At 52.6% G+C, this 21,200-nt stretch overlaps 1 protein-coding gene across 2 annotated transcripts in view; it reads right to left on the bottom strand.

The window, feature by feature from the left end:
* The window catches only part of LOC144170249 (lithocholate 6-beta-hydroxylase-like), a 62,721-nt gene that overhangs the window by 11,210 nt on the left and 30,311 nt on the right, over nucleotides 1-21,200 (bottom strand). For both annotated transcript variants that reach the window (XM_077699919.1, XM_077699918.1), the window contains exons 10-12: nucleotides 11,269-11,377; nucleotides 8,365-8,456; nucleotides 7,886-8,026 (exon numbers count right to left, since the gene is read on the bottom strand). In XM_077699919.1, coding sequence (XP_077556045.1) covers nucleotides 7,886-8,026; nucleotides 8,365-8,456; nucleotides 11,269-11,377 — 342 coding nt within the window. The remainder of the gene's footprint in view (nucleotides 1-7,885; nucleotides 8,027-8,364; nucleotides 8,457-11,268; nucleotides 11,378-21,200) is intronic.

The raw sequence follows: 21,200 nt of genomic DNA, 5'->3' as shown, positions 1-21,200 counted from the left end.
AATCAGCGGGAAAAGGGGCGACGGCGAAATTCTGGTCGTACGTATCATCACTGGACAGGAGAGCTTCAGCAGCTGAAATCCGTGAGGAAGACTCCGGTGCGGTGACGGATAACCTACAGCGACACCTCACTGAACACATCCGCCGTCTCTACGCGGCGCCAAAAGAGACGGACTGTAGTGCCAGCCCACCAGATGCGCCGAGAGGTGCCAGCGCAGCAACAGGATACCTGAGCCACTTGGAATGGACAGTGTCGCGGCTAGCGCTGGACAAGGCACTCAGCCACATCAGCCCACGCACAGCCCAAGGCCTCGACGGAATCCCAGCCGGCATCGTGAAGATCCTCGGAGACCAGGCAAGAGAGCAGCTGGCCGATATCTATAGTGGCATACTCGCTGGCCAGCCAATACCAGCAGACTGGACCCGAGGCAGGGTAATTTTGACCCCTAAGAAAGGCGGGGACAAAGGGCTACTGAGTGACCACCGTCCACTGACTATCACCAGTGTACTGTACAGGGTGTTTGCTCAAGTCCTAAAGGCATGGATGGTTGCCTGGGCGGAGACCGGCAAACACCTGAGCGAACTGCAAAACGGCTTCCGGCATGACCGCAGGCTTGAAGACAACCTGTTCGTCCTCACACAGTGCATCGAAATCGCGCGAAGCGAGGGACGTGAGCTCATGAGCTGCTTCCTCGACGTGTCAAAGGCATATGACAATGTGCCCCACGACACACTGCTGCGCTCCCTCCAGGCCCTTGAAATGCCACCCACGTGGGTAGATGTCCTGCACCGCCTGTATACTAACAACACTGTAGTAGCAACAGTGAATGGTGCTGTGTCAGACGAGGTACCGGTCCAGAAGGGTCTGAAACAAGGATGCCCACTCTCACCACTCCTATACATGCTCTACACGGCACCGCTGGAACGCAACCTCCTGCAGGCTGACCTCGGTTTCAGACTGGAGTATTCTACCGAGGGACTGAAGAGCCAGTGTTTCCTCCCCGGTCTCGTCTTTGCGGATGATATTGTGCTGCTGGCGAGCACCTCGGAGGAGCTCCAGAGACTGGTGGACATCTGCGCGGACACGCTCGCAAGGCTGGGGCTCTGCTTCAACGCGAATAAATCAGCAGTGTTGTGCTTCGCGGGCGACAAGGACGCAGAACCGGCAATACGGTTGCCTTGTGGGGTTCCAATCGTACAGCATACCAAATACCGGTACTTAGGGGTACACCTTAGTACGGAAGCGAAGTACCTCACAGCCCATGAGGACCACCTGAGGCAAGCGTCCAAGAGAGCCAGCACCGTCCTACGCCGACGGTGCCTGTGGGGATTTAATCGTTTCCTCATGGTGCGGGAGCTATGGAAGTCAGTGCACGTCCCGGCGCTTACTTTCGCCAACGCTGTGATTTGCCTGACGTCTCCAACACGCGAGTGGCTGGAGCGCGGCCAGCGCGCTGTCGGGCGCCTGGCCCCCGGCTGCCACGGGCGCGTAGCCAACGAAGCCATCCAGGGGGAGCTGGGTTGGTCTACATTTGAGGCGCGAGAGGCTTACAGCAAGCTGGCCTACGATGGCAGGCTCCGCCTAATGGCGCCACACCGTTGGGCACGCCGGGTCTTTGCGTACGTGCACCAGAAATGCATACGCACGGCCTGGACCAAACGAGTGCAACACCTGCGAAATAAGTTTGGCTTCTTCGCGAACGAAGTACGTGCAGACACTGCACGCGGGTGGGCCAGGCTGGTTGGGGCCCAGGTACAACAGCAGGAACAGGAAAGCTGGAGAAAGGCGATGGAGAAAAAAGACACTCTCCAGCTGTACCGACGATGCAAACCGGACATAAAAGTTGAACGGCTGTACGACAACAGTACGGGCAGCGCCCTCCTCTTCGAGGCGCGGGCCGGCGCGCTGCGTACACTGGAATATCGGAGCCGGTTCGACGCATCAGTGACGAGCACGCTCTGCCGGGCCTGCGGGGAGGAGGCTGAGACCACAGAACACGTCGTGCGTTGCTGCCGAAACCTGTTCACCCCGCTGGCAGAGGACGCTACGCTCCCGCAGCTCCTAGGATTTGAGCCACTGGAGAACAGCCCCTCTCACGGCGGCTCGGAACAGCAAACCACGGGGGCCTTGGTGACGGTGGCCAAGAAACGCCTGAGCGAGTGGTGGACCATAGTGCGCCGGTAATTGAACTGAACCTGCAGCAACCGCTCCGCAAAGGCAGCCTGAACTCAACGACAGTGTGTGTGTGCACGCGAGTCATAGTGCGTGATGGACCGTCACCGTACGCACCGGCTCCCCGGAGAACGAAACTGAGCTCTCCGAAATTGTCCTTTCGTGTGTTTTTGTGTGCTGTTTTTTTAAGGTTTGTGTGTGAACAGTTTATACGGTCTGGGCACCAATGTTGGAGCCCGCCCGATACAAAGGGTACGACCACAGATCATCATCATCATCATGTCGCAACGCAAAACTGATGACGCTCTACTATTACTTCCCTCACGGTGTTTACGTAGCGTGACGCAAAAATTTAGCGTTTAGAGTATGCAAAGGTAACAAACGCTGTACCAGAGTCCTTCAATGCTTTACTGGTCACGAAACTTCGGTGCTCGTTTCATATAGGGACCGCGCGCGCCACTACGGGCGCCACCGCCGCACGAAGGTCATTCAGCCGCCGCTTTCGCGGCGTATTGGCTTGCTCTTGGCGTGCAAACGCTCGCTGCTTTTGGTGTCTGCGCGCTGATTAAGTGTGTTTTTTTTTCGTAGTAGCTAGCGATGAATAGTCCGGTCATCACCTGCCTTCAATGGGGTTTTATTTTTCGTAGTAAATTACCGTAGACTTCGGCCGCGAAGGGCAACGGCTTCTGCGTGCTGTGGCACAAGCGCTGCGCCATCGTGTTTTCGGATTTTTAAATCTCTATTTCTTCTTTTTTTAAAGGAAAAGTTGTAAATACCACACATACTGTAGCTGCGTAGTCACGGACTGCTGCGGGCCTATCGATAATACAATAAAAAAAAGTGAAAGAAACCAAATACGCGTCGTTCAGACTACGCTTAATGAATCCGTTGATTGCCCTGGAATGCACAGATCACTAAAAGAGATAGCCCAATAGTATTGTCGTCCTAATGAGTGGGTACATACTTAAGAACATCTAAAAACGCTGCAGAAACGCGAAGGATCAAAACACGAAGAGATATATGTTGCACCATGTGTCTTCCCGCTTCCACGCTTCGCAATCCTTGCAAAAACAGGAAGCGTAAAAAGAACAATAAAACTGATTTTATCACACGCAACAAAAACTCAATGTTACGAAGGAAGACAAAAGAGCGTGGTCCAGCGTACAAAAATTTATTTTTTCGCGCTGCGATGTGGAGCACACAGAGGAAACAGAATATTGCCACGTAGCCAAGAGCGACGCAAAGCTTTTCTGAAAGCAGCGAGCTAGCGAGCTCCTGTTCTACAGAAGACTAGAATGAAACACAAACGTCGAAGGAGCAGTCCGCAGTGTTACGTGCAGAGATGAACGTCAATAAAGTGAGTTGCGCGGCGTTTGCTATGCATGCATTACTCTCGGAACGTTATTAATTTCAGATTCATGGAAATAGGATCGAGAACATTGTAGAAGAAACAAAAAATCAAGTTGGCGACAAGGTGGCACCCTTTTGACGGGACGTACGACAAAAAGAGCAAACGGGCGCTCCGGTTGAAACGCCAGAAAAGAAACCGGAATCGGCCACGCGCGGTTACAAAACAAACAAGACGAACCCTATGGGATAATTCGCAGAAATATGAAAAGTAAAAGCACAAGGACGTCCCAAAGCTTTTTTACACGCGAGCCTGAGCGCAAGGTAATACAATTTTGCAAACAGGTAATGAAGCACCGCTACAACCTGACTGATATGACAAAAATCCGGCTTTAAGTTAGCCTTGTACAATACTAGGTCCACGATGCTCTCAAAAGGGTACATTGCTTTTTCCATTCTTACACACAGTGCATTTCCACGCACTGTCACACACTTATAATCGAAGCTGAAATCTCCCGTTTCTTGCCTTGGGATGGCGCGCCTCCATTTCTCTCGCTGCTCCCCGTCGCTCGGTCAACAGAACAAGAAAACATTTTCTGTGGTATCGTTGTACAAGGAACGACATCCCGGGACGCAACACATGTTAGGCATCGTCGTTGCACTACTAAAGTCGCATCACACGAGCGCGAGATGCACGTTACACTTTTTTTCCCGCACAAAACAAACACAACTCGCCGCGGCTCCGCCGTTCGAGCCAGCGCAACGCCGCCCGAGGAGTAACCTCAGTGAGAGGGTGGCGCCACCGCGCGGCGGCCAAACGCAGCATATGAAGCTCTCCCATTGAGTTACGGGGCAGTTTCGTGACCAGTAAAGCATTGAAGGACTCTGGCTGTACTAAAACTCCCTATTAGTGTGCAAGCACTTTGGGGGCCGCTACTGGCGTTTGGCGGCGGCGAAGGCCACGGCGATGGCGTCGTAACCGAGCGAGCGAAGGTAGGAAGAAAAATGTGGGGAAAGTGTGCGGTGAGGGAAGTATGCTGAGCCCGTGGATTGCGGACCAGGGGCGGTATTCTCGTAACCGTCCCTTTTGAAAACGTCCCTTTTGCGTCCCTGTCATCGTGACGTACTTCCGGTTAAGCAGAGGGCCTTTGATTCACCTAGCGTAACTGTTCTTGCAAACGCATTTTAAAGAACTGAAACCGTATCAGAGTATCTTTTATGTGTTTATTCTTCCGCGAGCGAACCAACAATAAGGCGACGAAAAATCGCCTGCTCCAGATCGTCTGCTCAGAGTAGCCACGGCTCATACCTCCGCCGTGCTTGCATGGCGTCACATCCGGTTGTTTGCTTTTAGCCAATCAGGGCTCGCCAAAAGGGACACTTTTGAAAGGGACGCAAAAGGGACAAAACTCAAGAATACCGCCCCTGAGCTGCGTCTTCCGGGAGCAGCAGAGTGGCTTCAGGCGGCACTGCTGCACGGCTGACTCCCTGGGGGACGTCATCGTCATGCCGGAACAGGCCCGCCACGACCAGGAGGTAGCCCTCCTGCTCCTGCTGGACATGCGGTCGGCCTTCGACACAATCGCCCGCTGGGCTATCCTGGAGGCCCTGGACGGCATGGGTTGTGGGGCGCCTGGGAGGCTACATCCGGTCGTTCCTGCCTAACCAGACACTGCGGGTGATGGTCGGCCAGGCGACCAGCAGACCTCGAGATGTACGCTCCGGGTACCCCAGGGGAGCGCGCTGAGCCCGTTCCTATTCAACTTGGTGCTATATCCTCTCCACGACTGCATCCCTTCCGGCTTGCGATACCCAGTGGAGGTGGCGGTGTACGCCGACGACGTGGTGCTTTGGACCCATGGCTCCACCGCAGACTGCCACACAGTCAAGGCGTACCTCCAGGAGGCTCTGAGAACAATTGCAGCCTTCCTCGAGAGCCGTGGTCTACAGCTCTCTGAGGCCAAAACGCAGGCCCTTATGCTGCTCCCGGGAGGCTGCAGGGCTCGGCGGGCAACACCGCCCATCACACTCAACCCACGGCCTCTTCCCTGGCGGCTGACCGTGAAGTACCTGGGGCTGCTCATTGACTACCGACTCACATAGGCTGTCAAGGCCCTCCGGGCACGCAGCGCACGGGTGCTCCAAGGGGTGCGGCAGCTTCTGGCTCGAGGCAATGGCTGCTCACACCAAATGGCGCAGCCCGTATTCCACGGTATGGCCTGTGAAGCTGGGCTGTACGCGCTCCCACTCGCCTACCTGAGGAGTCGACACTGGCAGGAGCTGGAGATGGACAAGCGCCGCGCCATCCGCCTCTGCCTGGACCTCCCCTCCACGTGCCCGGTGGCGGACACTTACACCGAGGCGGGCACCTGGCCTATAGAGGTGTGGGCCTTGCAGACGAGGCTACGGCAGACCGAGCGCCTGCTGACCGCACGCGACGGGGCTGCCCTCCTGCAGTGGTTTGGTAGCCGGTCCAACTCGCACATGGGAGCGCTGCTCACTATCTTCGAGGAGGGCATCGAAATGCCGAAGCGACACTGCCTGGAGCCGCCACCATCAGACACCGGGGAGGCCCTGCAGATCACCACGACCCTTCGTGGGGTCCGAAACAAACGGACAACACCACCCCAGGCCATCTGCCACGAGGCGGCTGCCCTGCTGCAGGGTGAGCTGAGCGGCTACCTGCATCTCTTCCTCGACGGCTCTGTCAAGCACAGCACGTGCGAGGGGGTGGCTGCGTGCGTGGTGCCTGAGCTAGGAGCCAGCCGGAGCTGCCACCTGCCCTCCCCCACCTCTTCCACACGGGCGGAGATGGCAGGGCTGCATTTGGCAGCCGAGAGAGGAGGCCCCACCAACAGCAGCGGTTACCCGGAGCGCTCCCTTGCAACCAAGCTGCCCATTGTGGCCTCCTGAGGCTGCGACCTGCGGCTTCGCTGGTTGCCGGGCCACAGTGGCATCCAGGGCAACGAGGACGCCGACGCCCGAGCCAGGGAGGCCTACAAGGAGGGCACCCCAGTTTCCCGGGACGTTACCGCCTTTGACGAGGTCCGCACCGCCCTGGCCCGCATGGTACAGACAATGCACCTCGACCGTCGGATTATGAGTGACCTGGCGTCGCGGCCGCTGCCTGCACGCATCAGCAGGGACGCCCGCTGCCTGTTACTCCGCATGTGGCTCGACTGCTGCAATGTGGCGGAGCGCCTGCACCAACACGGGCGTAAGGACTCCCCTTCATGTGCGGACTGTTCGGAACCAAAAACGCTGGAGCACCTACTCTGCTTCTGCCCCCCCCCCTTCCCCCCTCTTACGCGGAACCGAGAGCAGCGCTCCACCGAGCGCTACACCGTCAAGGCCTTCCCAGCCCGGCATGGAGAATCTTGTGTTCCCGAAGCGGCCTGCGGAAATCCAACGGAAAGTCTTCGCCCATCTGCTCCATTACCTGTAGACGACCGGCCTCACGCAGCGGCTGTAGCCCGGTCTGCAGTGACTGACTGATGTGCCCGGACTGGCAGCCGTATCTCTTATTCTTTATCCTCTTTCTATATCTTTCTGTCTCTCTCTCTACTTTATCCTTTCACTCCCCCTCTGCTTTCGTTCTACCGCACTGGTTTGTATGCAGGCGAGCTCCCTGCCGAGCTCAAAAATATCCCTAGTTCCTTTGCTTTTCTTTTCCCACAAACCACAACCACCAGGCGCTCGTCGGAGCGCCTGGCGAAATTATCACGGGAAGGGCGACACGCGCTGCTATGGCGCCATCTCTCTCACAGCTCCCCCCCTCCCTCACACTTTCGGCTGACGCTACTACTCCGTGCGTGGCCCATCCGAGCCACGTGACATTTGCACGGAAGGTTCAAACACGATTTGCAACAACATGGTCGCCGGCGGCGGCGACGCGCTGCGAGATAACACCACAGTAACGCGCGCTGTCGTGCATTTGCTGATCACGCGATCACTTCCTGAGACGCAGCAGATATGCGCCGTGGCAGAGAAGACTGCAGTTCGCGCTGCGCACAAATTTCGCATTAGGGAGTGTAGCAATCGTCAGTGCATTTTTGTTTCATTCATTAATGTGCCACAGCTCCCGTTTATTGCGCTGTGTCATCGAGGGAAAAAGAGTTCTACTTCCCTTCACTTGCGCACAAATACGAAGCATCGAAAAGAAGAATCTCTCTTTTCCCTGCAATTTTTGCAAATGGCATTTCAACGGGAAAGAGTGTTTCATTGTCACAACGGAGCCAGCGGATTTGGCATTTCTCTGAGTTGAACTGTATCCTCATTCCGCCGGATTACCCGCGCAAATTTGTGGACCTTCAGTGATGCACACCCACATCAACTATGCCAGTTTCAAAATCTGCGGTGTTCCTTGCCTTTCCGGGTCAAACGTCTCCGGGTTCGCCCAGTAGAGGGGATCGTGGTGCAGCTGGTAGGTGGGAGCCAGCACCGTCATGCCCTTCTTGATGATGTACCTCCCGTACTGGCGGTCCCTCTCAGCCCCTCGTGTTGTGACTCTGCGTGGCGGGGAAGGCAAGCAGTTTGTCGATGCGCACATTTACGTTCTAAGTAACGGTCTCACTTCGAAAGTGTATACCGCCACTTCAAAGTACACAGGGCCATTAAAGGTATACAGCTATTTTGTCGCTCGTAAATTCATTCAGCAGTGCAACGAATTATGAAGCGGCGAACGCAGCACAGACTACGACAATCCTCAGATTCTCAATTTTTTACACGCAATAATTGCTTGCCCGTAATTCAGAATAAAAGAAAACTATTCCAACTGTACACAACTGCCAATAGTGAATGCAATTTGAAAAGGCGTTAGCATAAATCAAACCAATGCGAGGCTTACGTGATGACTGGTGGATAGATGCGTAGCGTCTCGGAAATTACTTGATTTGCGTAGCGAAGGTTTGTAAGTGTCTTCACGGATAGGTGGTCTCCCTGGAACAGAACAAACGGTGGAATATTCCGCACTTGAAATTTTGTTTCCTGATGCAGAGGCCGTCCCTGACGCTACTCCCAGACTTTTTCTATTCTAAGGTTAGCGTACTTCTTACTTTACATAATTTATTGACCATTAACAAACTCTTATACCAGTGTTGAAATTCCTCTTTCTTGCAATTTAGCAACTTCTAATTAGCCCAAATTACTGTTAAACAGCTTCGCATTTTTTACCTATTCCACTTTGGAAAACGCTCTGTGATACAGTTAAATCATATCGGAATCGTTATTTAAAGGTAACTAAAAAAGTTTATATTGAATGGCTAATAAGTTGTTCGCATTCTTGCTGTGGTAATGTTTCTATGCGTTTGTTTTTATAAGTGTTGCGCTATTGCATGTAATTTGTTTATTTTGTTGCAAATTGTGATGTTACACCACTGCCCTATAGTAATGATTAGGAAATCGTTTCCTACTTGATCATCATCATCATCATCATCATTTATTATACCCTTAAGGGCCCCTTGCGCTGTCTTACATAATGTGGGAGCAAGTACAGAAATTCCACAGCAGGTGATGGTCGATGGTACAGGCGTAGAAGTGAGGCAGATTCATAAAGAAATGGCAGCAACACAGCAAATATATATACATGTGTACCTAAAGGAACTGTAACAATAAATATTAAGGAGCGAAGACCCCCTTTCAAAATAATTGATATGAACAACTAGAACAACTGTGTACTTTTTTCCGTTTAATTAATTTACTATGCAGTACAACTTTGACTACTGCGACATTCGGTACTACAAGCTGAAGAACTTGTCCGTACAGTGCGCAACACACTTGTCTATAACCGCAAGTTCAACTTGAACTGGGTACATCTGAAAACTGCTGAAACAAACTTTTTACAAAAATATTGGAGATAAAATGGGTGGGCTTCGACATCGCAGTGCCATAGTAATGTTCTTTTAATCCCGCTTGGGCTGAACAGGCTAAGGCTGGAAATATGAAAACTGTGTATGTTGCCCTCTGTACATCACGCATAACACTTCAGGTTACAGATTCTGTACGGGCAAGTTTTCAAGATCATTAGCAGGTAATCGCAGTAACGGCTCCGCTGGAAGTTGGGATATGATTTTGCAAGGTCGCACATGCCCAATGGTATCTTATTTTTCCCCATCATAAATCCGCGATTTCAAAATCGACAACATGGCGCCGTTCGTTGGAACAGAACGCCCTCGCCGCTTCGCAACCAGGGCGAGTAAAAAAATTTCAGAGGTCGTTCTGCAGAGCAAGTTTGCGGTTGCAAAAAAAAAAAAAATGCTTCGCCAGTACTTCAGCCGAGCACATGTTTTAGAGCTTATTACAACGTTGTGATCTTTTTTTGTAAACTACTTATCTTTAAGGCAGTGGAATCTCATGCCAACAGAATATTATTAGAACAACTCTGTGCGAAACTTGCTTCTAATCAGGTGTTTTCGAAATATGAAACCTCTTCATTCATCAGCAGTCATCTGGAAACCTCATTCTCCGGAAGTAAACACTTCTGCCGTAGATGCGGTACATGGTTAATCTTTTAGCCTGATGTATCGTCATTCAAAGGAAAGAAGAAAGTTATATATGTGTGCTGCTAAAAGTAATTTAGAGAAAGCTTGATTGGTTTGATTGATCGCAGGGTTTAAAGCACCGACGCAACGCAGGCGATGAGGCGCGCCGTAGTGGAGGGCTCCAGATTAATTTTGACCACCTGGGGATCTTTAACGTTTGCCGAAATCTCGTACACACGGGCGTTTTTGCTTCTCGCCTCCACCAGAAAAGCGGCCGCCGCGGCCGGGAATCGAACTGGCGACCTCGTGCTCAGTAGTGCAACGCCTTAACCACTGAGCCACCGCGGCGGGTTAATTTAGAGAAAGCTGTGGCGCCGACCGTAGTAAGAGTTTTAGTTTTGTGCTTTGATGGGTCAAGGTTCAGATGTCGTCATCGTCAAGAAACATGATAATATGCACGAAAAAGCAAGGAAAGAGGGATCATCGATACGATCGTGAAGAGCTAGTGTATTTACCCAATGCACTTTCCCTGATGCTCCTGTATTCCAGGAAAGTAGGCTTTGAATTCAGTGTCTGCGTAACTCGGGGTGATCCACGAAGTTTTATTGTATATTGTGTGACTATGCAAATGCTGGCGTTCCCACAATGCTTTCAGTATTTTGACTTCTTTAAGAAATACCATCTCGAACTGGTTTATTTGTAAATTTACGTGTAATGTTAAAGGTACGCGAGAAAGTAAAACGCACAATACTTGCACAAAAGTAAGTGTTTAGTGAGAAATTAACAATTATAAACTAAGAACATGGTTATACCTTACTTTCTATGCAGTCAATGAAGAACGAAAGAAAACAAATATTTCTTCGTTCGTGCTTTTATCTGTTAATATGACCTTTCCCTTCCAGGTATTTGTTTCAAATTGGACCAACTAGCCATGCTCGTGCTGTAATGTACATTTGGTTGACCCGCTGTACATAGGAGATATTTGTCTAGCTCTACACAAAATTTTACTTCAGGCGAAATAATTTGCTTTGTTCAAGGAACAGAATGTGGCGCTGTTCACATCTATCGGAACGTTTTCATTGAAAGCGTCAGTTACGTGCAGTCTAAAGAAACAGAAATGACGTCACCTATTTTTTTCTACTCTGCGTGGCAATTAGTGCACTCATGCGCCGGTACCATACCATGAAGAAAACTCCGTAGATGAAGAAGGCGCACCGGGAATAAAAGTCTATTTTTCTAACTACTAAACAAATCTTCCCTCGTGATCTTACCTCCATTTTAAAAGCTTCCAGTGCTTCCTGGCGCATTCTCTCTTGGACGTCAGGGTACTTGCCCATGAGGTAAAACCAATAGGTCAAAACCGCTCGTGCGGGGTCATACCTGCGTTCGGTTTAAAATATTAAAGCAGTTCCACTCAACGGGAAAGTGGTCGGAAGTGCAGAGCAGTGAATAATCCGTCAGAGGGGCTGCGCATCCGTTATCCGCTCATTGCTACCACCCCTCACGCTGTTCCCCTCTCCGAGTCACTCCGCTCTTGATGAATTGAACAGAGGTATTGTCCAGTGAAATTCAAATTTCCCGCTTTCGCAGCGCTAGCGCGCCCTCTGTCTGGAAAAGCACGAGCGGGAGTTCTGTTCTTTTAAGTGCAGAGCACTTTAGAGTCCACTGTTGTCGTCGAGAGAGAGAGAGAAAGGACTTTTATTGGTTATCCTGCACTATCGGTGAGGGGGATCACCACACAGGGTTCCGCCCTCACCGTCGGCTGTTGGTGTTAAAGCCGATCCGGAGACGGGGCCGCGTCCGGCAGGAGGCGTCGGCGCTGGGGGGTCCGACCATTGACGTGATCGGGAAGCCGCCCGCGCTTCTGCCTGGCCAGAGCTGTCTCCAGCTGCTGGATCACCATGAGTTGGAGCTCCCTAGTCGGGGAGTTCATATTTTGCACGACATGTTGTGGTAGTTCCGGTGGGTAACCCCTCACTCTGTGTTCGTCACACCCCCACATTATGTGAGGCAGGTCCGCGCGCACCACACTACACACACAGCACACGTCACTCTGGTAGAGGTCCGGACAGATGTGTCGCGCCAGAGCTGGCGTGAGCGCTGTACCAGTCTGCAGCTGCCGAAGAAACACTCCCTCACTTCTACTCAGAAGTGAATGAGGCTTCGGTGCTTTTCGGTGTTGTTCGCGATACCAGGCAAGGACTTCACCGAAGCTCAATGCCGGGTGCGGTTCGTTTTCCTCGTCGTTGCCTTCCGATCGCAAGAGAGGGGGCGAGGTGACTGCGCGGTGTGCGAGCTCGCGCGCAGTTCTGTCCGCTTCCTCGTTGCGGTTTGGCGTCCTTCCCAGAGTGGTTTCCATGTGCGCCGGGAACCACCTAATGTGGGCCCGCGCCATTCTATTTGTGGGCAGTAGTCCATGGGCGGGTCGCCCAATGATCCCTCTGCTGTAGCCGACAATGGCGGAGCGTGAGTCACTCAATACTGTGATGGCCTTGTCCAACTCACAAGTTAGCGCCAGCGCGATAGCCGCCTCTTCTGCCTGCGTTGCCGTATGAGCGGATACGCTACCGGCTGTGACGCATTTGCCATCGCAGGTCCGTATGACAGAGAGTGCGAAGGTGTGGGGCTTGTTCTTGTACATGGCCGCGTCAACGTAGTATGCCTGGGCGTCATCCTCATACGTTCGGGCCAGTGCTTTGGCCCTTGCTTCCCGTCGCCCCCTGTCATGCTCCGGGTGCATGTTGCGAGGGAGCGGCGGTATGGTCAAGTGCCGGGTCAAGCGTCCAATGTGCCTTTTCTCCACGTTCGGTTGATCTTCTTCAGTGGGAAACTCGTTTGGTGCGGTCATCCCTGCTTTCTGGAGTATTATTCTGCCCGCCTTCGTGGCGTTTACGCGGACGAGCTGTGCTATGCGCTGTGCCTCTCCGATTTCCTCTAAAGTATTGTGCACGCCTAGCCGTGCTAGGGCTTCGTTGCTGGTGCTAGGGAGGAGACCCAGGACCACCCTGTGCGCCTTACGGACGGCCGCATTGATTTTATCCTTTTCATGCTGTAACCATTTGTGGAAAGCTCCGACATAGGCGACGTGACTTATGACGAAGGATTGCACCAATCGCAGCAAGCTGGTCTCTCGCATGCCCTGCTTTTTCGTAGCCACTTGCTTAAAGGGACACTGAAGTGATATGTAAACATTGCGGGATTACTAGCGCAAATTGTAGTCCGGAGTCCCCAGGCCATGTTTCGACCACTCTAGGCGCGTTTACGCGATTTTATTTAGTAGAAAAACGAATTCGAAAATGCTGTCCTCCTCTTTTTACGCTCGCCCATTTTCTGTGGCGTTTTCGTGTGACGTCAGGAGGGGATGAGCTGGCAATTGGCTGCGCCACGGCTGCGCTACTGCACGGCTCCCCGGCCGACAGAGTCAGTCGGCCCAGCGTTTCGCCCGCCGGCCGCCGGCGGGTCGTCGCAATCAAGGAGGTTAAAAAAAATTGCTTGGTCGCAATTCGTTCGCTTAGTTGAAACGAAGCCAGGACACGTTTGTGAATTGAAGAATGTGCCTTTCTTTACTTGGTTTGTTTGTACACTGTATCTAGCTCCAAGTCAAGGTCGCTTCAAACAAGCGCTGCACAAGCGCACATGCGACGCTTCGCTGACTGGGCCTCTTGAAGGCGGGAGAAGAGTCAGAGAAGTCAATATAGGTACTAAGGAAATAAAATCAACTGATATTTTTACCGTACAGCGTAAAACTAGGGCACGGGAAGCACTTTTTTGCGCTGGGTGAACAAGCACAGCGGTCAGCAGCACGACTACGCATCTGCGAACGCTTTTCCGTCTACGAAATGCAATTGCTAGACGTGAGCTACTGTGGAAACTCGGGCGACGCTTACTGCACGATCGTAGTACAACAAATAGTCACCTAAGCTGCTTGAAATGCCTAAACTAAATAAAAGTGTAAACCGGTTGTACAATATATAGGCCTCCGCGTCCCGCTCTGTGGCTCAGTTGTCTGGGGCGCTAGGTATGTCGCCGCGAATGTTTTGCAAGTCACGAGTTCGAATCCCCGCGGGTACGTGCTTTTTTTTTTTGCAAGTTAACTTTTTTGTTTTCCGCCGATGTTTTCTATATTGAGTTCCCCTTTTTTTGGGCCGCAACGTTCATGGCTACACGAACTAGTTCCCAAAACGCCCGCAGGCTGGCACTGGCGCGCTAGCGAGTTCTCGTTGGCGTGCTGTTGCCATAAGCACCGACTGCTTACGGGCAGTGGCCACAGGCCAGAATGAACAGACCCTTGGCCTGGTGCGAACACGCTTTTTACGATACAGGCATGAGGGAGGCAATCTCCAAATATGGGGGAAAAGCGCATGACATTTGGGCGTCTGCGGGTACGCGGAGGGAGTTCATGCACTGCGTAGGTCTCGGCTAGTGAATGCTACGACTACAAGCCGTCCTGGGAGGCTTATCTTGTGCATTTTACAGCCGACAACATGGCAGAAGCGCGGTACGATGATTACTGAGATATTGAGAATGCCCATCCAACAACGCCATTGGTTATGTTTTACAGAACCGAAACCGAAACCGAAACTTGTGTGATTGCTAACCTTGGGCATCGTCCAATCACGGCACCCCTCCTCCCAACGTCACAGCCTTAGTTGGTGCGGCCGCCGCAAACCGCGCATGGTAGTTTTTCTTCTTTCGCGCTTTGTAAAATAATTACCGATTTGTCAACCGGATAAACGATGAAAAGTGTGCTAATTTGAGCCAGTCTACGCAGTGCCAGCAAAAACGGGAGCTTGACAAATTCACTTCAGTGTCCCTTTAATGAGACGAGTGGCGATGCCTATTTTCGTGATGAGGCGGTCAATCGCTAACGTGTTTCCTTTGCCTGCGTTGATGTGCATGCCCAATACTCGAATGCTAGACCCGTGAGGGATGATGCCATTGTCCCCTGTTCGGAGGACGATATTGGCTGCTTCTTCCTCAGCGCTTTTCCTCCAGTGCCCTGGTGGAGGCAGGATCAACAACTCTGATTTCTGGGGGGAACACTGTAGTCCTGTTCCTTGTAAGCATCCCTCTATCTGGTGCACGGCTTCCTGTAACCGGTCTTGGATATGTCCGGTCGCACCACCCGCGACCCACAGCGTCACGTCGTCCGCTTAGATGGTATGCCGGACGTGGGGCAGGTCGGCCAGGCTGTCGGCTACCGGAATCATAACTAAATTAAAGAGAAAGGGGGAGATCACCGCTCCCTGCGGTGTTCCCCTACTTCCCGATCTTCTCTCTTCTAGCTGGAGGTGTCCGACATGGAGCTGTGCTGTTCTATCGGTGAGAAAGGCTAGGATGTATTCATAAGAGCGCTTTCCCAGCCCTAGTCTTGTGACTTGTGCCAAAATAGCGGAGTGGAGTACATTGTCAAAAGCGCTCTTGACGTCCAGTCCTAAGATCGCCCCGCAATCCGTGCTGCTCGGGCGGTCCAGTAGGTCGCGCTGGATAAGGAGCATGGCGTCTTGAGTGCTCAGTTTACTTCTGAATCCAATCATGGTAGGTGGGTACTTGTCGTGTTCCTCCATGTGCGCCTGCCACCTATTATTAAGTATATGCTCCATAACCTTCCCTACACACGACGTGAGGGATATGGGTCTGAGGTTGTCAATGCTAGGTGGCTTACCCGGTTTGGGAATTAGAACTGTACGTGCCGTTCTCCATTGCTTTGGTATGTACCCGGAGCGCCAGCACCTGTTGTAATAGTCTGTGAGTGCCGAGATGGCTTCGTCGCTGAGGTTGCGGAGCGTCTTATTGTGTACTCGATCAGGGCCGGCGGCGGATTTGCAGTTAAGCTCTTGGATGGCTCTACGCACCTCGCTTTCCTCTATGTCCGCATCCAGTTCGGGGTTGTCGGCTCCTGCATATCCCGGGTGTGTGGACTGCGCTGCCTTGGGCAGGTATTTGTTGTTGAGGTAGTCTCGAACCCCTTGTTCTCCGCGATGTTTGATTGCCGAGTGCAGGATTTGTCCTAGCCGGTGGCGTTGAAAAGATTTACTCTGCGTCCCGTCTCGGAGGTGACGCAGGAGCTTCCAAGTACGACTGGCGTGAAGCTGCCCATCTGCCTCCTTACAAATGGCGTGCCATTGTTGTCGGCAGAGTTGCTGACTGTAAGCCTCAATTTCACGTCCAAGTCGGGCGATGCGCTTTCGTAAATTTCTGTTAGTTCTATTCCTTTTCCATCGACGTTGAAGGGATTGTCTCGCTTCTATCATATGAGCCAGGTGCGGGTCCATGGTGGGAATGGAGTCGCTTGTGTCAATCTCGGTGCTCGCATTTTCCACCGCCGCCGTGATGTCCCTTGTCCATTCTTCGATGTCGTCAATGGTGGTCCGAACGTTTTGCTTGCGGAAAGCATGCCAATCCGTGAGCTTGTGTTTGCGACTGGGGGCGTTAACGTGACTTCCCCTCAGCTCCAGGCTCACTTCGATTATGTAATGGTCACTTCCCAAGTTTAGACCAGTATTTTTCCAGGTGACCGACCTGCCGTCCGGGAGGTGTGCGAACACGAGGTCCGGGGTCGTGTCTCGCGCCGTGGATGTTCCTAGTCTAGAGGGTTGACTGGCGTCGGTGAGCAGATTAAAGCCAGCTGCGTCAGATTCTTCCAGGAGGTTCCGTCCCTTAGCCGTCGTGCGGGGATAACCAAGCTCTTTGTGTGGTGAGTTAAAGTCTCCACCAACGATACAGGGGGCGTCCTTTACATTTTGCTTGATCTTATGGAAGAAAGTTCTAAAACGTTGACCTCTATGTTGGGGATTACTATACACGTTGACGAAGGTGAGAGACTCCCGATCCCGCTTCCCAATCACAATTTCAGTGGCGCATAGTTCAAGTGATGTCGCCCCTCCGAGCGGAGAGTCGAGTGGGGTGAAGGTGATGCCTTTCCGTATGAATGTACTGACTCCTTGCGCCGCGCCTTTGCCATGCGTACGGCCGCTAGGGGGCGATGCGTGCGTGCGATATCCCAGGAGCTTGGGGGGATCCTCCATGTGCGTCTCCTGTATCATGATGATGTCTGGTGGTTCTGCCGCTGTACGAACTGTCTGCTGTAGTAGAGCCTTCCGGCACCAGTAACCGTTGGCGTTCCAGTGCCATATTCTGATGCAGTTTTGATTACGGGCCATCATTGATTCCCTGGTTCCCTCCGTGTTGTTTTCCTCCCAGATTCGCGAATTGGTCCATTATGAACTGCTTGAGGTCAGTGAATTCCCTTTTCATGCTGGCTATGTTTTGCTCAATGCTGGTCATTTTCTCGCTAAGAACCTTGATTTGATTAGCTTGCTTGTCCAGCCGTTTCCCGAGTTTGTGTATCCTGACGCCGTAGTTGATTCCGGTTTCGTCCGGTGCCGGTCGACTTTCGTCTGTGGCGTTACCGCCATTGTTGCTTTCGTTATCCTCCATAACGGATTCTTCGTTCATGGTTTCTTCGTTTTCTGTCTCCGCAACGACAGTTCTCTTGCGCATCTTGGCTGGTGGTTGCAGCGGGCCGCCCCCGCTCTCTCCCGTTGGGGTGAGGCTGGGTGGACGCGGCACGCTCCCCAACCGCCACGGTTGTTGGCTAGCCGTGGCAGGTGAAGTCTGTGATCGAAGAAGTTGCTCGATCATTTTCTTCTGTTCTTTAACCGTTTCCTGGAGCTGTGCCACGAGCTCGCGCAGCTCTTTGACCTCTGCATTGTCGGCGCGATCTGAAGTATGGGAGAGGGGTGACTTGTCCCTTCCCCCGCGACCTCGTGTTTCTCCGGCAGCTGTGCGCTTGTCGGGCAGGTGGGCGTTTCTGAGCGTTGCGACACTTGCCCACGTCTCGCGATGGCTTGATAAGCTCCTCCTTCGCTCGGCGCTTTTCTCTCTGCTCTTGCTCCGGTTACCGCTGTGCATACGCTGACGTGTACCCCATTGTTCTCTTTTCCCTCGCGCCGCAGCTGGGAAAGTCCTCTTTTTCCATGAAGCTGACCTTGCCGTCGTGGCTCCTGTGTTCTCCCGCCTTTTTGGCCGCCATCTTGCGCTGCCGCACGACAAATGGCGTTTTGTACTTGTTTCGGCATTTGCCCGTGCCGGACGGGTGAGGGCCGCCACATAACTTGCAAACCGGCTTGCACGTTGCTTCGTGTCCTTCTTGGGGGTTATGCAGCCCACAAGCGAAGCAGGCATTTATGTCAGGCCTGGGGCAAACGTCCTCACGGTGGCCGACCTGACCGCACGAACGGCACACTTCCTTGTGTTGTTTGTACAGCTTACAGCGTACGATGAGGCTCGCAAACTTGACGTATTGTGGGACCCTGCCCCCGTCAAAAAGTATGATCATTGCTGTTGTGTCTCCCATGCGGTGTGCGGCCAGCACCGTTGGGTTTCGTTCTCCAAGCAGGCATGCATCGATGTCGGCTTGCGTATATGCAAGCGGGATGTTGTATATTATCCCTTTCGTAGTGTTATCGGGTGCAGCACGGTACGCATAGATCTCGTGCTTGTTTCCCTGGATCGTGATCTCTCTCACTTTGACATATTTGCCAGCCCTATCCTGACTAGGAGTGCTGATGACTATTATATTCTGTCCAAAGTTCGGGCATACGGTATCTTCGAGCGTTGCTTCGAGTGGTATACATGCTGACGTGGCCATGGCCGCCACGAATTCGAGCAGATCTAGTCTTCCCATCGCGAAACCGCAACGCGGTCGGACGATAACTCTGTGGTCGTTGGCTGGCAAATTGGGCATGCGTGCTGTTCTTGCTAACTTAGAGTTAACTCTCTGCGTGATCTGTGCTCGCGTAGCAGGCGTACGCTTACCAGGAGAGCGGGGACGATGCTGCTGTTTTTGCGTTGCATCCCTGGTCGTTGAATCCTTCTCAATCTTCCTTCCACGCCGCGTGGCGACGATCCACCCCGCATGATCTTCGGATGACGGCGACGACGAATTTTCGTCCGTAGACACACCGCGCACTTTCACAGTCATTCGGCCAGAGTCTCTGTCCACGTATTCGTCGAGTTCGTCCGCTGGAATCACTTCCATCGCCGCTTGGTTGTCTTCCGGCGTTGCCGCCGCCGCCGTCTTCGCCGCAGGCATGCCTCAGGTCCCGGCGAGGCCGGCGTCAGTGATGGTTGCCACCGCGGCGGCCGGAGCCGCCGCTAGGCCTCGTTGCCGCTCGGTTAGGGTTAGCCGTTCAGCCACGTTGGCCGTTGGAGATTGGGCATAAATTCCCGAAAAAAATGGTCGGATTTTCAAAATTCTTTCTCCGGGCGATGCCGAATAAGTACTCACAAATTCAAGAAGCTGGGGCAAATTCTTCCGCAAGAAATATCGTCTTTTTCGCGGAGCCGAGGTGACACACGTCTGTTCCCGGCGACCGCTCACAGCGCCCCCTGTTGTCGTCGTAGCACGTTCGCTGTCACGCTGTCTAGCCACTGCCGCAATCAGGCGGAGTTGCGACGTAACGGATCCAAGCAGAGCCCCACGGCGTAGCGGCGTAACGGACACAGAAACGAAAGCAGTTCCACTCAACGTGAAAGCTGTCGGAAGTGCAGAGCAGTGATTAACCAGAGAGGCTGTGGCACTGTTATACGCTCGTTGCTACCACCGCTCACTCTCCTCCCCTCCCTGTTTCACTCCTCTGTTGATGAATTAAACATAGGTTTGTACAACGAATTCAATTTCCCTCCTTCTAAGCGCTAGCCCGCCCTCTGCCTGTAAAAGCACGAGCGGGAGTTGTATTCTTTTTGTGCTTGCTTTCATCTCACACGTGCCTGCGTAGTTTTGAACGCGTCTTCCACGGCTAAAAACCGACCCAACGGGCATTCCTAACTCAATAGACGCGGGGCTGCCGGTTACACAGATTTTTCCTCAAATGTACCTGCAGTTTTCGTTTTGCTAAATAACGGGGAGATGTATGGCAAGTGCCAGTGGTTCAGGAGTTTTGAACTGTTGTGACTATATAAACCGCTTGTTTTTCGAAGTTTCTGTGTTACCCCGTACGCCGTGGGGCTCTGCTTGGGTCGGTTATGTCACTACTTCGCCTGATTGCGGCGGTGGCTAAACATCGTGACAGCGAACGAGCCACGACGACAAGGCGGGACCGTTAAGGGTTCTGCCCCTAACAGGGGCTTCGAAAAGCAAGCTGTTTATGTAGTCATAACCGTTCGAAGCTCCTGAACTGCTGGAGCTTTTCATACATCTTTCTGTTGTTTAGAGCAAAGAAAACTGTAGGTACATTTGAGGCAAAATCAATGTAGAGAGAGAGAGAGAGAGAAACAACTTTATTGATGTCTGCAGCAAGGACGCGGCCTAAACGTCGTGACGGCCTGCCCCCTGTCGCGACCTATTCGCACAGCCTCCGGTGTGGTAGACACCGCGTCGATTTAGTTAGGAACGCCCGTTGAGTTGGTTTTTATGACAGTAAACGAAAAAAGTAGCCGCCAAAAACGACGCGTTCCAAGCTACGCAGTAAGGCTACTACAGCACGTGCGAGATGAAAGCAAGCAAACACAAAAAAACAGACCTCCCGCTCGCGCTGTTCCGGGCAGGGGGCGCAGGAGCACTGCGAAGGATGTGGTGGTGGTGGCAAAACGTTTATTGAGCCAAAGGGAAGGGGTAGAAGGGCGTCGAATTTTAATTGCATTGGACAAACCTCGGGTCAATTCACCGAAAGAGGAGTGAGACAGGCAGACGTCTTCGCCGCCCTGAGCGGATAACGGCTCCACAGTCCATTATGGCGAATAACTTCTCTGCACTTCCGACAGGTTTCACGTTGAGTGAAGCAGCTATGGACGCTTCGCCTTGCGAAAATCTCTCGAAATAGATTCAGAAGTCGTCTGACGCAAATGACAAATCCACACACTCCGATAACGGTTTCATGTCTCCTCACATCATTGCGTTAGTTAACAGTGATCTTGCAGTAGCGGTAGTGTGCGGTTTACGTACAACCACTCTTCTTCAGAGCTCGGCCAGGTATGTGGGCATCTGTTTCCCGTCTTATAGCATCTGCCTCGTGAGAAGGACTTTAATGGCGAGATCGTGGTCGATGTTGTGAGGAAGGGACGTCACCATCGTGTTGACATACACCGGCATATTCGCTACCTGCCACTCATGAGGCGTTGACTCGTCATGTTCAGCGTTGGTGATTTCTACGGCTGCGGTGGATACGTGCATCGATCCACTCGAAGTTCAGAAGTATAG

The sequence above is a fragment of the Haemaphysalis longicornis genome, unplaced genomic scaffold (genome assembly GCF_048455015.1).
Source record: "Haemaphysalis longicornis isolate Haplotype H1 unplaced genomic scaffold, Haemaphysalis longicornis Haplotype H1 scaffold_2, whole genome shotgun sequence".
Lineage (NCBI taxonomy): Eukaryota > Metazoa > Arthropoda > Arachnida > Ixodida > Ixodidae > Haemaphysalis > Haemaphysalis longicornis.
Note: the sequence above shows the minus strand (reverse complement) of the source record. Positions and strands in the feature narration are given on the sequence as shown.